The sequence below is a fragment of the Pelophylax lessonae genome, assembly GCF_965119305.1.
Source record: "Pelophylax lessonae genome assembly, chromosome: 10".
Classification (NCBI taxonomy): domain Eukaryota; kingdom Metazoa; phylum Chordata; class Amphibia; order Anura; family Ranidae; genus Pelophylax; species Pelophylax lessonae.
In genome coordinates, this window is record NC_138777.1 from 238,335,241 (window position 1) to 238,349,477 (window position 14,237).

The window sequence follows — 14,237 nt, forward strand, 5'->3', positions numbered from 1 at the left end:
GAGAGGGAGAGAGAGAGAGAGGAGGGGTGAGAGAGAGAGAGGGGTGAGAGAGGCGGCTCTAGCAACCAGTGGCCAATAGAGTCTCAGGTGGAGGGGGGGGGGTGGCTTTTTTGCTGCCCCCCTGCAAAGTGCCGCCCTAGGCCTGGGCCTTGTTGGCCTAGGCCAAAATACAGCACTGGCCTGAGACATAGAGCTCCCAGGCTGTAGAATACAGCAACCAAAGTGTAACCAACCCACTTGTGTTTTTAGTTTTGGATAGAGTGGGGGAATGGATGAGATTCTTGGTTAGGCTTTAATTGCTGGACATCTGAAGGGTAATCCGTACCTCACAATACTCCGTCACGATGCAGAAATCCTCATTCTCCAGGAAGCTTGCATAGAAACGGACGATGAATGGGTACCTAAGACTGCCCAGAAGCTTGGCCTCTCTAGCCGATGGAAGCGTGGCGTCCGCCTTCATACTGTTACATGGGATTCTCTTGATGACCTTCCTGAAATACAAACACAAGTAGTAGGAATGGGGTTAGTTTACTGGAATCTATGGGTACTTTCTACATAATTATAGGAAAAAGTCTAGACAGCCATAACTACTGATGCGAAAATCTGTTTTTTTTTGTTCCAGCCTAAAGCTCAGCTTTAAGAGTGATCACAGGTAATGCGTGATCCTTGGTGACCAGATATCTCATTAATAACAATGGAAAATTATAAACCTGACCTTTGAAGTCACAATCTCTGCCACAGTCTTAACTTATCATGGGCGACTCTGTCCTCCAGAGCAGCGCTTCTCAGGCACGGTGCCATCTGGGTTCCCCTAACTTCTGGAAGAGAGTTACCTCTGATGTGATAGGAACCTCTGGTGTGCTGGGAGGACCGCCGATGTGATGGGGGGAGACCTCTGATGTGATGGGGGGGGCCTCTTATGTGATAGGAGGACCTCTGATGTGATGGGGGGGGCCTCTTATGTGATGGGAGGACCTCTGATGTGATAGGAGGACCTCTGATGTGATGGGGGGGACCTCTGATGTGATGGAGGAGACCTCTGATATGATGAAGGAGACATCTGATGTGACAGGAGAACCTCTGATGTGATAGGAGGACCTTTGATGTGATAGGAGGACCTTTGATGTGATGGGGGGGCCTCTCATGTGAGGGAAGGACTTCTGATATAATGGAAGGACCTGTGATGTAATGGAGGGACCTCTGATGTGATGGGGGGACCTCTGATGTGATGGGGGGACCTCTGATGTGATGGGGGGACCTCTGATGTGATGGGAACCTCTAATGTGATGGGAGGAGCTCTGATGTGATGGGGTGGGGGGGTGACCTCTGATGTGATAGTTACCTTTGATGTAATGGTAACCTCTGATGTGATGGGGGGACTTTATATGTAATGGGAGGATTTCTGATGTGATGGGGGGGACCTCTGATGTGATGGGAGGACCTCTAATGTGATGGTAACCTCTGATGTGATGGGGGGGGGGGGACTTTAGATGTAATGGGAGGGCCTCTGATGTGATGGGGGGACCTCTGATGTGATGGGAGGATCTCCAATGTGATGGGGGGGATCTTTGATGTGATGGGGGAACCTCTGATGTTATGTGGGCACTCTGATGTGATGGAGGGACCTCTGATGTAATGGGGACCTCCGATGTTATGGGTAAACCTCTGATGTGATGGGGGGACCTCCGATGTTATGGGGGGACCTCTGATGTGATGGGGGGACCTCTGATGTGATGGGGAGACCTCTGATGTGATGGGGGGACCTTTTGATGTGATGGGGGGGCTTTAGATGTAATGAGAGGGCCTCTGATGTGATGGGGGGACCTCTTATGTGATGGGAGGATCTCTAATGTGATGGGAGGACCTCTGATTTGATGGGGGGACCTCTGATTTGATGGGGGGACCTCTGATGTGATGGAGGGACCTCTGATGTGATGGGGGGACCTCTGATGTGATGGGGGGACCTCTAATGTGATGGGGGGACCTCTAATGTGATGGGGGGACCTCTGATGTGATGGGGGGGACCTCTGATGTGATGGGGGGGACCTCTGATGTGATGGAAGGACTTCTGATGTTATGGGGGGACCTCTGATGTGATGGGGGGACCTCTGATGTGATGGGGGGACCTCTGATGTGATGGGGGACCTCTGATGTGATGGGGGGACCTCTGATGTGATGGGGGGGACCTCTGATGTGATGGAAGGACTTCTGATGTTATGGGGGGACCTCTGATGTGATGGGGGGACCTCTGATGTGATGGGAGGATCTCTAATGTGATGGGAGGACCTCTGATTTGATGGGGGGACCTCTGATTTGATGGGGGGACCTCTGATGTGATGGAGGGACCTCTGATGTGATGGGGGGACCTCTGATGTGATGGGGGGACCTCTAATGTGATGGGGGGACCTCTAATGTGATGGGGGGACCTCTGATGTGATGGGGGGGACCTCTGATGTGATGGGGGGGACCTCTGATGTGATGGAAGGACTTCTGATGTTATGGGGGGACCTCTGATGTGATGGGGGGACCTCTGATGTGATGGGGGGACCTCTGATGTGATGGGGGACCTCTGATGTGATGGGGGGACCTCTGATGTGATGGGGGGGACCTCTGATGTGATGGAAGGACTTCTGATGTTATGGGGGGACCTCTGATGTGATGGGGGGACCTCTGATGTGATGGGGGGACCTCTGATGTGATGGGGGACCTCTGATGTGATGGTAACCTCTGATGTGATGGGGGGGGGGGGACTTTAGATGTAATGGGAGGGCCTCTGATGTGATGGGGGGACCTCTGATGTGATGGGAGGATCTCCAATGTGATGGGGGGGATCTTTGATGTGATGGGGGAACCTCTGATGTTATGTGGGCACTCTGATGTGATGGAGGGACCTCTGATGTAATGGGGACCTCCGATGTTATGGGTAAACCTCTGATGTGATGGGGGGACCTCCGATGTTATGGGGGGACCTCTGATGTGATGGGGGGACCTCTGATGTGATGGGGAGACCTCTGATGTGATGGGGGGACCTTTTGATGTGATGGGGGGGCTTTAGATGTAATGAGAGGGCCTCTGATGTGATGGGGGGACCTCTTATGTGATGGGAGGATCTCTAATGTGATGGGAGGACCTCTGATTTGATGGGGGGACCTCTGATTTGATGGGGGGACCTCTGATGTGATGGAGGGACCTCTGATGTGATGGGGGGACCTCTGATGTGATGGGGGGACCTCTAATGTGATGGGGGGACCTCTAATGTGATGGGGGGACCTCTGATGTGATGGGGGGGACCTCTGATGTGATGGGGGGGACCTCTGATGTGATGGAAGGACTTCTGATGTTATGGGGGGACCTCTGATGTGATGGGGGGACCTCTGATGTGATGGGGGGACCTCTGATGTGATGGGGGACCTCTGATGTGATGGGGGGACCTCTGATGTGATGGGGGGGACCTCTGATGTGATGGAAGGACTTCTGATGTTATGGGGGGACCTCTGATGTGATGGGGGGACCTCTGATGTGATGGGAGGATCTCTAATGTGATGGGAGGACCTCTGATTTGATGGGGGGACCTCTGATTTGATGGGGGGACCTCTGATGTGATGGAGGGACCTCTGATGTGATGGGGGGACCTCTGATGTGATGGGGGGACCTCTAATGTGATGGGGGGACCTCTAATGTGATGGGGGGACCTCTGATGTGATGGGGGGGACCTCTGATGTGATGGGGGGGACCTCTGATGTGATGGAAGGACTTCTGATGTTATGGGGGGACCTCTGATGTGATGGGGGGACCTCTGATGTGATGGGGGGACCTCTGATGTGATGGGGGACCTCTGATGTGATGGGGGGACCTCTGATGTGATGGGGGGGACCTCTGATGTGATGGAAGGACTTCTGATGTTATGGGGGGACCTCTGATGTGATGGGGGGACCTCTGATGTGATGGGGGGACCTCTGATGTGATGGGGGACCTCTGATGTGATGGTAACCTCTGATGTGATGGGGGGGGGGGGACTTTAGATGTAATGGGAGGGCCTCTGATGTGATGGGGGGACCTCTGATGTGATGGGAGGATCTCCAATGTGATGGGGGGGATCTTTGATGTGATGGGGGAACCTCTGATGTTATGTGGGCACTCTGATGTGATGGAGGGACCTCTGATGTAATGGGGACCTCCGATGTTATGGGTAAACCTCTGATGTGATGGGGGGACCTCCGATGTTATGGGGGGACCTCTGATGTGATGGGGGGACCTCTGATGTGATGGGGAGACCTCTGATGTGATGGGGGGACCTTTTGATGTGATGGGGGGGCTTTAGATGTAATGAGAGGGCCTCTGATGTGATGGGGGGACCTCTTATGTGATGGGAGGATCTCTAATGTGATGGGAGGACCTCTGATTTGATGGGGGGACCTCTGATTTGATGGGGGGACCTCTGATGTGATGGAGGGACCTCTGATGTGATGGGGGGACCTCTGATGTGATGGGGGGACCTCTAATGTGATGGGGGGACCTCTAATGTGATGGGGGGACCTCTGATGTGATGGGGGGGACCTCTGATGTGATGGGGGGGACCTCTGATGTGATGGAAGGACTTCTGATGTTATGGGGGGACCTCTGATGTGATGGGGGGACCTCTGATGTGATGGGGGGACCTCTGATGTGATGGGGGACCTCTGATGTGATGGGGGGACCTCTGATGTGATGGGGGGGACCTCTGATGTGATGGAAGGACTTCTGATGTTATGGGGGGACCTCTGATGTGATGGGGGGACCTCTGATGTGATGGGAGGATCTCTAATGTGATGGGAGGACCTCTGATTTGATGGGGGGACCTCTGATTTGATGGGGGGACCTCTGATGTGATGGAGGGACCTCTGATGTGATGGGGGGACCTCTGATGTGATGGGGGGACCTCTAATGTGATGGGGGGACCTCTAATGTGATGGGGGGACCTCTGATGTGATGGGGGGGACCTCTGATGTGATGGGGGGGACCTCTGATGTGATGGAAGGACTTCTGATGTTATGGGGGGACCTCTGATGTGATGGGGGGACCTCTGATGTGATGGGGGGACCTCTGATGTGATGGGGGACCTCTGATGTGATGGGGGGACCTCTGATGTGATGGGGGGGACCTCTGATGTGATGGAAGGACTTCTGATGTTATGGGGGGACCTCTGATGTGATGGGGGGACCTCTGATGTGATGGGGGGACCTCTGATGTGATGGGGGACCTCTGATGTGATGGAGGGACCTCTGATGTGACAGGGGGACCTCTGATGTGATGGGGGCGCTCTACACTTTACACTTTAGGCTGAGGGGAGGAGAGTGCCTCAAGATTTTGCACATTTAATGGAAGCCATGTTTAATAAAAAGGTGGATAAAGGCTGCCCCCGAGCGCACAATGCCAGGCTGACTCCTTATGCTCTGGGGAAAGTGGAACAATCCTGTTAGGACTACAGAAACCTTCCAACAGGCTGGATAATCTACAAGCCTTCTGACGCTCTTCTTATTTTAACCATTACATGGCACAATCATTACAAGCGACGCCTGGAACTGGAGCATCAGACATGGTTATTGCACCGTGTATCGCCGCCACTAAGCAGCGGTGTCGAAGCTAACCGATTCTGACAGGTCACCATAATTGACAAAATTAAACACTTAATCTTTAATTTTCCCCGTTTCCTAAAAAAGATGGCGCGGGGACTGTGCCCTGGCGCACAGCATAGCCTGGCGCTGGAGACCGCGACCAGCCCCGGACATCAATCACAGTCACCGACACTAATTGACCCACATTTGCTGAGGCAGAAATACATATTAGCAGCCGCTAATCATGTTACATTATGAAGGTCCACAGAGGAAGCCTCGGCACAAGTGAGAACACAGAGGTCCTGATGCATAATACATATCCTACCAACTATTTATATCCATGTGCTACTTTCACCCGAGTTCTGCACTTTCTCTCATAGAGACAGCGGGGGCCTAGGGAGATAAAGGAGAGGATGGAAAGTTGGGTTTGGGTTTTTGGAGAACCAGTCAGCTACAGGTTCCATGCAGGGAAATCTTACCGAATATGCACACTGGGCAGTTGCCCGGGGGCCCCACTTGCCAGGGGGGCCCAACTTGCCCAGCGACCCAGCCCCAGCCAAGCATTAGTCCAGATTCCTGTGTGCATCCTGCCGCTGAACTTAGCAGGTGGCAAGCGCCTTTCGGCCATGCACTGCTGTCAGGCCACTTGGGCCGTGGAGGCAGAAAGGCATTCATGAAGTTGTGGGCTCCCCGTCCAGGGGGAACAGGCACACACAGGACAGTCAAGTCTGACTCCAATCCATATGTGTGTTCACCAGACCCAGCCTCCGAACTTGGAAGCTGTCATTAGCCTGGCACTTCTGTACCAATAATTATTGCCTTATCGATAATTTGCATTTTTATTCTCGTGGATGATTATGTAGGCGGGGCCCCAGTGCACTGCATTGCCCAGGGCCCTTTAATGCTCTTTAAGATGGCACTGGTTCCATGCTACCGACAGGCTGCAACATAAAGTGGTTATAAAGGCTCAAGATGCATTCTATGCAGGGGAGGACTGGGCCAGGGGGCAGGGGGCAAGTGCCCCCTGGGCCGCTCTGATGCCCTGTAAAAAAGATGCACCGCTTCTGCCACAGACATGCCTAAAGGATTCCTGGTGATGAGAAGTAAAAAGTCCCTGCCACTGACCTACTGAGTGCGGGGTGAAGACAAGGACAGAGCGTAGGCCTCCTCCCCTCCAGCATGGATGGTGTAAACTGTGTCTGGGCAGAGGCCAGTTCCATGCCCCACTGGGGACTCTTCTGCCCGGCCAGCCCCAATCGAGCTGTCCCAGCTCCCCTCAACTGCCCCTTCTGCTGGCCAGGTTGGAAACCCGGATTCAGCCGGTAAGTAGAGAGTATCTGGAGAAGAGCTTCAGCTTGGAATGGGGGTCTGGAGGATTGAGAGAGTTGGAGAGGGGGGGCCGAGTCGCTGCACCATGGGCCTCAGGTTTGTACTTGCCCCCTGGGCCGAAAGTTGCCAGTCTGCCCCTGATTCTATGCATTAAGGTAAAAAACCTTCCGTGTGCAGCAGCCCCTCGAATTCCTACCCGAGCCGCATCGCAATCCAGAGATGGGCATGAGAGCCTCGGCTCTTCAGGAACTCTCCTTCCTCATTGGCTGAGACAGCATGCTGTCAATCACAGCCAGTGAGCCAATGAGAAGAGAGAGGAGGCGGGGACGAGCCGTGGCTCTGCGTGTGAATGGACACACAGAGCATTGGCTCTGCTTGGGTGCCCCCACAGGAAGCCGTTTGCTCTGCGGCCAGGAGGGAAGAGCCAGGAGAAGAGGAGGATCGGAGCTGCTCTGTGCAAAACCGTTACACAGAGCCGGTAAGTATCACGTGTTTGTTATTCTTTTAAAAAGAGAAAACTTGCCTTTAACCACTTGCCGACCAGCCACTGTACATATATTGCGGCACGTTCCCGCGAAAAGGCGTACCTGTACGTCGCTTCATGGGAGCGCTCGTGGGGGGCACGTGCACGCCCATTCACCAGAGTGGAAGCTGATCTGCAGTGCCGGCATGCGCGATTGCAGCCGGGCACCCGCTATCGCTCCCTGTGGAGACAGAACAGCAATGAACACAGGGATCCTGTGTTCCCCTATTTGATGGGGGGGGGGGGGTGGTTTTGTGCTAGTATGGATGATTGGGGGAAGGGGGTTGTGCTAGAAAGGAACATTTGGGGGGAGGATTTGTAGTAGGAGGGGGATTGGGGGGGGGGAATATATGCTGGGAGGAGGAATTTGGATTGGGTGGGAGAGGATTTGTGCTTGGAGGGAAAATATAAAGAGTAAAGGATTTGTGCTGGGAGGGGTGATTTTTATTTTGGGTGGGGGGGGGGGTTGTGCTATAAAGGGGTATTTGGCGGGGGGAGGATTTGTGCTAGGAGGGGTGATTTTTTTATTGGTAGGGATGATTGGAGGGGAGGGGGGATTTGTACTTTAAAAAGGACATGGGGGGGTGAGATTTGAGCTAGTAGGGATGATTTGGGGGGGGAGGGATTTGTGCTAGAATGGGACATTTGGGGGGGAGGAATTGCTAGGAGGGGGGATTGGAGGAGAATATATGTTGAGAGGGGGAATTTGGATTTGTTTTTTTTTTTTTACTTGTTTTGTGTTATGTATTTTATTAAATTTTATTAAATTTGTTTTGAGGTTTCTATTTTTTTTTGTGTTCGGTATTTTTTTTAAATTTTTGTTTCTATTTTTTATTTGTTTTTTGCTATTTTTTTTAATTTGTTTTGTGGTTTCTATTTTTTTTTGTTTTCAATTATTTTATATTTGTTTTGTGCTTTCTGTTTTTGTTTTTTTTTTTACTTGTTTTGTAATATCATTTATCCGTTTTGTGTTTATCTGTTTTGTGTTTTCTATTTTTTTTGCTGGTTTTACTTGTTTTGTGTTCTGTATTTTTTTATTTGTTTTGTGTTTTCTATTTTTTTATTATTTGTTTTGTGTTTTCTATTTTTTTATTATTTGTTTTGTGTTTTTTTTTAACTTGTTTGGTTTTTTTTTTATTTGTTGTGTGCTTTCGGTTTTTTTTTAATTTGTTTTGTGCTTTTTTTTATATTTTATTTTACTTGTTTTGAATTTTTTTGTTATCTGGTTTGTGTTTTCTATTTTTTTTATTTGTTTGTGTTTTCTTTTTTTTTTAACTTGTTTGCTTTCTTTTTATTTGTTGTGTGATTTCAGTTTTTTTTAATTTGTTTTGTGCTTTTTTTATTTTATTTTACTTGTTTTGAATTTTTTTTGTTATCTGGTTTGTGTTTTCTATTTTTTTTTTATTTGATTGTGTTTTCTTTCTTTTTAACTGGTTTGCTTTTTTTTTATTTGTTTTGTGCTTTCAGTTTTTTTTTTATTTGTTTTGTGTTTTTTTTTTTAATTTTATTCTACTTGTTTTGAATTTTTCTATCTGGTTTGTGTTTTCTATTGTTTTTTTTTTATTTTATTTGTTTGTGTTTTCTTTTTTTAACTTGTTTGCTTTTTTTTTTATTTGTTTTGTGCTTTCAGTTTTTTTTTATTTGTTTTTTGCTTTTTTTTTTTATTTCATTTTACTTGTTTTGAATTTTTTTTTTATCTGGTTTGTGTTTTCTGTTGTTTTTTTTTAATTGTTTTGTGTTTTCTATTTTCTTATTATTATTATTATTATTTGTTTTGTGCTTTGTATCTTTTTTCGGATTATTTGTTCACTACAAACAAAACGTTTGACAAATAAAAACCCTTGCAGTGCTGTTGTGCTGAAGAAGACAAGGGAGAAGCGCCATAGCAGACATGTGCCGCACAATGCCAACTTCCACAAAGCTGGCGTAGAAGTGTGCCCATTGAAGATGACACATAAAGAGTCAGAGTGAAGGAAGGGCACCAGGGGAGGATTAATGGTCAGGAGGACGTGGGAAGGAAGAGATAACGGCGGTGAAGGCCTGTCTAGTTCTCCACATTACACCGGAGGCATGTACACACAGCAAATTCACTTAGCAACTGGTAATGAGTTTATCAGACTCGAAGTGTGACAGCGCAATGTCAAGTGGCTTCACTTCTCGCCCCGTTTAACAGAGACAGAAAATCCATCTCGCCATGTCAGGTCCGTGAGCGCCAACAGGAAGGCTTAAATTAAGGCAACCTGCAGTGGGATTTACCGGCTAGTAAATTGCTGCCGTGTCTTCAGATTTAGGTTATTGATTCGTTCGTTGCATTAACACCGTTTGTTACGCCATCTACTTTGCTGGTCCTGTAGTCCTCAAATGCTCGAAAAATAAAAGCTGATGCAAAAAAGGAAACGGAAGCGTCGGACTATTGCCGCTGTTAGAGCGCTAACGGGTTGTGATCAGGAAATTTTTGCAGACACTTTATTTCTTTGGATTTTCGTGGAAGAAAGGCCTGGAGTTAGAAAAGAAAAAAGCATAAATGCAGGGCCTCCATGACACGGTAAAAGGGGTTTGGTATGGAGAAGGAAGTTCTGGGCAGGTTAAAGCATTAAAATAGCAACGTACATGATTGGAGGGGCGAGCGGTAGCAAATGGGACTGCAGAAAGGGGATCTGTAGGAGGATCTCAAGTCTTCAGTTGGAGAGCGTGCTTGAGATAACTGCCCACCCTCCCGCCCTTACTGTGTTCAGTGGTTTTTGGTCTAAGGTTGGACCAGGATCCCGTGGCAGCCAGCAGGGTACAAGGTCCTTATATGGGTTTGATTATGGAAAAATATGTAGATTTGTAGGGACCTGTTATTATGGTTGGGCCCGTCCTTTGTACGGCTCCCATTATTATGGTTGGGGCCTGTCCTTGGTATGACTCCTATTTTTATGGTTGGAACTCATCCACAGTATGACCCCCAATGTTATGGTTGGGGCCCGTCCTATGGCTCCCATTATTATGGTTGGGACCCATCTTCAGTATGGCTCCCATTATTATGGTTGGGGCCCATCCTCAGTAGGACTCCTATTTTTATGGTTGGGACCCGTCCTCAGTACAGCTCCCATTATTATGGTTGGGGCCTGTCCTTGGTGCGGCTCCCATTATTATGGTTGGGACCCATCCTCAGTACGGCTCCCATTATTATGGTTGGGGCCTGTCCTTGGTGCGGCTCCTATTTTTATGGTTGGGACCCGTCCTCAGTACGGCTCCCATTATTATGGTTGGGGCCTGTCCTTGGTGCGGCTCCCATTATTATGGTTGGGACCCATCTTCAGTATGGCTCCCATTATTATGGTTGGGACCCATCTTCAGTACGGCTCCCATTATTATGGTTGGGGCCTGTCCTTGGTGCGGCTCCCATTATTATGGTTGGGACCCATCTTCAGTATGGCTCCCATTATTATGGTTGGGGCCCATCTTCAGTATGGCTCCCATTATTATGGTTGGGACCCATCCTCTGTATGACTCCTATTTTTATGGTTGGGACCCGTCCTCAGTATGGCCCCCAATGTTATGGTTGGGGTCTGTCCTATGGCTCCCATTATTATGGTTGGGACCCATCCTCGGTATGACTCCTATTTTTATGGTTGGGACCCGTCCTCAGTACGGCTCCCATTATTATGGTTGGGGCTGTCCTTGGTGCGGCTCCCATTATTATGGTTGGGACCCATCCTGGGTACTGCTCCCATTATTATGGTTGGAACCCATCCTCGGTATGGCTCCTATTATTATGGTTGGGATCCATCCTCGATATGGCTCCTATTATTATGGTTGGAACCCATCCTCGATATGGCTCCTATTATTATGGTTGGGACCCATCCTCGGTATGGCTCCCATTATTATGGTTGGAACCCATCCTCGGTATGGCTCCTATTATTATGGTTGGGATCCATCCTCGATATGGCTCCTATTATTATGGTTGGGACCCATCCTCGGTACGGCTCCCATTATTATGGTTGGGACCTATCCTCAGTATGGCTCCTATTATTATGGTTGGGACCTATCCTCAGTATGGCTCCTATTATTATGGTTGGAACCCATCTTGGGTATGGCTCCCATTATTATGGTTGGGACCCATCCTCAGTATGGCTCCTATTATGGTTGGGACCCATCAGTACGGCTCCTATTGTTATGGTTGGGACCCATCCTCAGTATGGCTCCTATTTTTATGGTTGGGACCCGTCCTCAGTACGGCTCCCATTATTATGGTTGGGACCCGTCCTCAGTACGGCTCCCATTATTATGGTTGGGACCCGTCCTCGGTACGGCTCCCATTATTATGGTTGGGACCCGTCCTCGGTACGGCTCTCATTATTACGATTGGTGGTATCTGCAAGTAGTTGCTTGTCTCCGAGTCAATGTTTGTTGCGGCTGGAGGCCTAAAAAATTTGCAGTGGTTACGCAGGTACTAGAAGTAGATTCCCACAAGGACCTTTTGACTCCTATTTGTCAGACTGTTCTAGATGTTCATATGTTGCATATGTTTATAGGTTCATATGTTAATATGTTATTTTTAATGGTGCTACTAAAAGGCTGCTATGGCCATTAAACTCCATCTTGGGTTTCATGTGTTTTTTCTTTAGAAAGGGTTATTGGTGGAGTGGTGGTTCTGCAGTTAGGAGAACAAAGCCTCTTTTATACCCTAGTCAAGCAGATTTAGGAGGTCCTGCAGGGAGGAGAAGGTTATTGAGTGAGCAGAGTCGAGTATAATCCTACAGGATTCTGAATTTGATAATCTTATTTCCCCCGAGTCCAATAGAAGGACACTTCAATTGAGAAGGTATTTACATGGCTTGGTTTTATGAGATGGGTTTGCACTGAAGAGCTGATAATCTGAAGTAGCAAATTGCACGCATCTGTTTCTCGCAGTGATGGCTCATCAGTCTACAACAGGCAAGGGAATATGGCATTTTCTGGGAGCAAGAAACAGCGAGGGTTACTAATGGACGCAATAAACACATTGCTGTTAGGGCAACAAAATAGGTGACCTCTGTATGCTCAGAGGCACCTCTCGTTGATGTCCAAATTATGGGGATACGTCAAAGGCAGTACAAAGATACCTACAGTACCTCTACATAATCCTGCACAGGGCTGCCACATGCAACTTAGCTGACCTCCTAACTCAAACACCCTAAAAGTCCAATCCTGGGCTCCAGGACACCCCACAACCTAGTGTCCTCCCTCTCCAACACAGTTTTATTTCTTTATCACACAGTTGTGTTCAAAAGTTTACCTTCCCTTGGAGAATCGGGAATATGAGTGAGCACCAAAACCCATTTCTTGTATTTTTTATGGGATTTTTATGGGATTCCTATTCTGTAACTGAAGGTGATAATCATAACAAACAGGCAAAAAATTTGGGGGAGCATACCCATGTATTTACAAAAAATGTATTCGTTCTGACCAGACTATCGAGGTTGAGCAGCCCTCCCCACCCCCCACATACACCTGTACTCAATCAGTGTCCACCATCAAGTGGATATAGGAGGAGTCCCCTGTAGTGCATTTGCACATTTTTCCCAGCAAGGAGTATTATCTCCAAGGGTTAGAAAGGCTGGATTCATCTCTTTTTCATGGATAGTGTAGGACCCACTGATAATGGGGTACTTTGACGCAGTAGTGGGCTTGAGCACGATATGGCCATATGGTGGGACCAAACCCCCATTTTTATTTATGGACTCTCTTCAGATTTGGTCGTAATTTCTTTTGCATTTGCGCGCTATTCTTTTTTAATGATAATCATAACAATACAAGGCAACAACTAAACTAATAAAATGCCCCCCTCCCCCTGTTAAAAAGTCTGGTCCTCCTTAGTGCCTAACCCTGAGTATTGCACCAATGACAGTGGTCAGTCTTTTGTAATAGTTGTCTATAAGGCCCCGAATTCTTACTGGTGGTAGAGCTGCCCATTCTTCTTGGCAAAATGCCTCCAGGTCATGCAAAGTCTTTGGGCATCCTGCATTAAGCACACGTTTGGGATCTCCCCAGAGCAGCTCGATGATTTGAAAGTCAGGAGACGGCCACTCCAGAACCTTCACCTTTTTCTGCTTGAACCACTGGACGGTCAGCTTGGCCTCATGCTTAGGATCATTGTCAAGTCCAAGAGCATCCCATGCGCAGCTTTCCTGCAGAATTCAAATTGTCTGCCAATACTTTCTGATAATGTGCTGCGTTCATCTGGCCCTCATTTTTCACAAGATTCCCCTTGCCTTTATAGCTCACACACCCCTAAAACATCAGTGAGCCACCACCATGCTTCACAATGCGGATGGGATTCCTCCTCTCCAAACATAACGTTAATGGCTGTGACCATAAGGCTCTATTTTGGTCCCATCACTCCAGACTGCAGTGTGCCAGAAACAGTCAGGCGTGTCAAGGTGTTGCCGGGCATGTTGTATCCGGGATTTTTTGTGGCATTGGCGCAGTAAAGACTTCTTTCTGGCAACCCGAATGCGGTAAGTACTCCGGTACACTCTCGGTAAGTGCTCCGGTATACTCTCAGTAAGTACTCCGGTACACTCTCGGTAAGTACCCCGATACACTCTCGGTAAGTACCCCAGTACACTCTCTGTAAGTACCCCGGTACACTCTCAGTAAGTGCTCTGGTATACTCTCAGTAAGTACTCCGGTACACTCTCGGTAAGTACCCCGATACACTCTTGGTAAGTACCCCAGTACACTCTCTGTAAGTACCCCGGTACACTCTCTGTAAGTACCCCGGTACACTCTCTGTAAGTACCCCGGTACACTCTCAGTAAGTG

At 48.6% G+C, this 14,237-nt stretch overlaps 1 protein-coding gene across 1 annotated transcript in view; it reads right to left on the reverse strand.

Annotated features, from left to right (window-relative positions):
- LOC309566038 (serine/threonine-protein kinase Nek11-like) overlaps nt 1-14,237 on the reverse strand; it is a gene marked incomplete at both ends in the record, with an annotated part of 283,675 nt that overhangs the window by 193,460 nt on the left and 75,978 nt on the right. Inside the window, one exon of the mRNA XM_082271061.1 lies at nt 326-491. Within this exon, the coding sequence (XP_082127187.1) occupies nt 326-491 (166 nt within the window). The remainder of the gene's footprint in view (nt 1-325; nt 492-14,237) is intronic.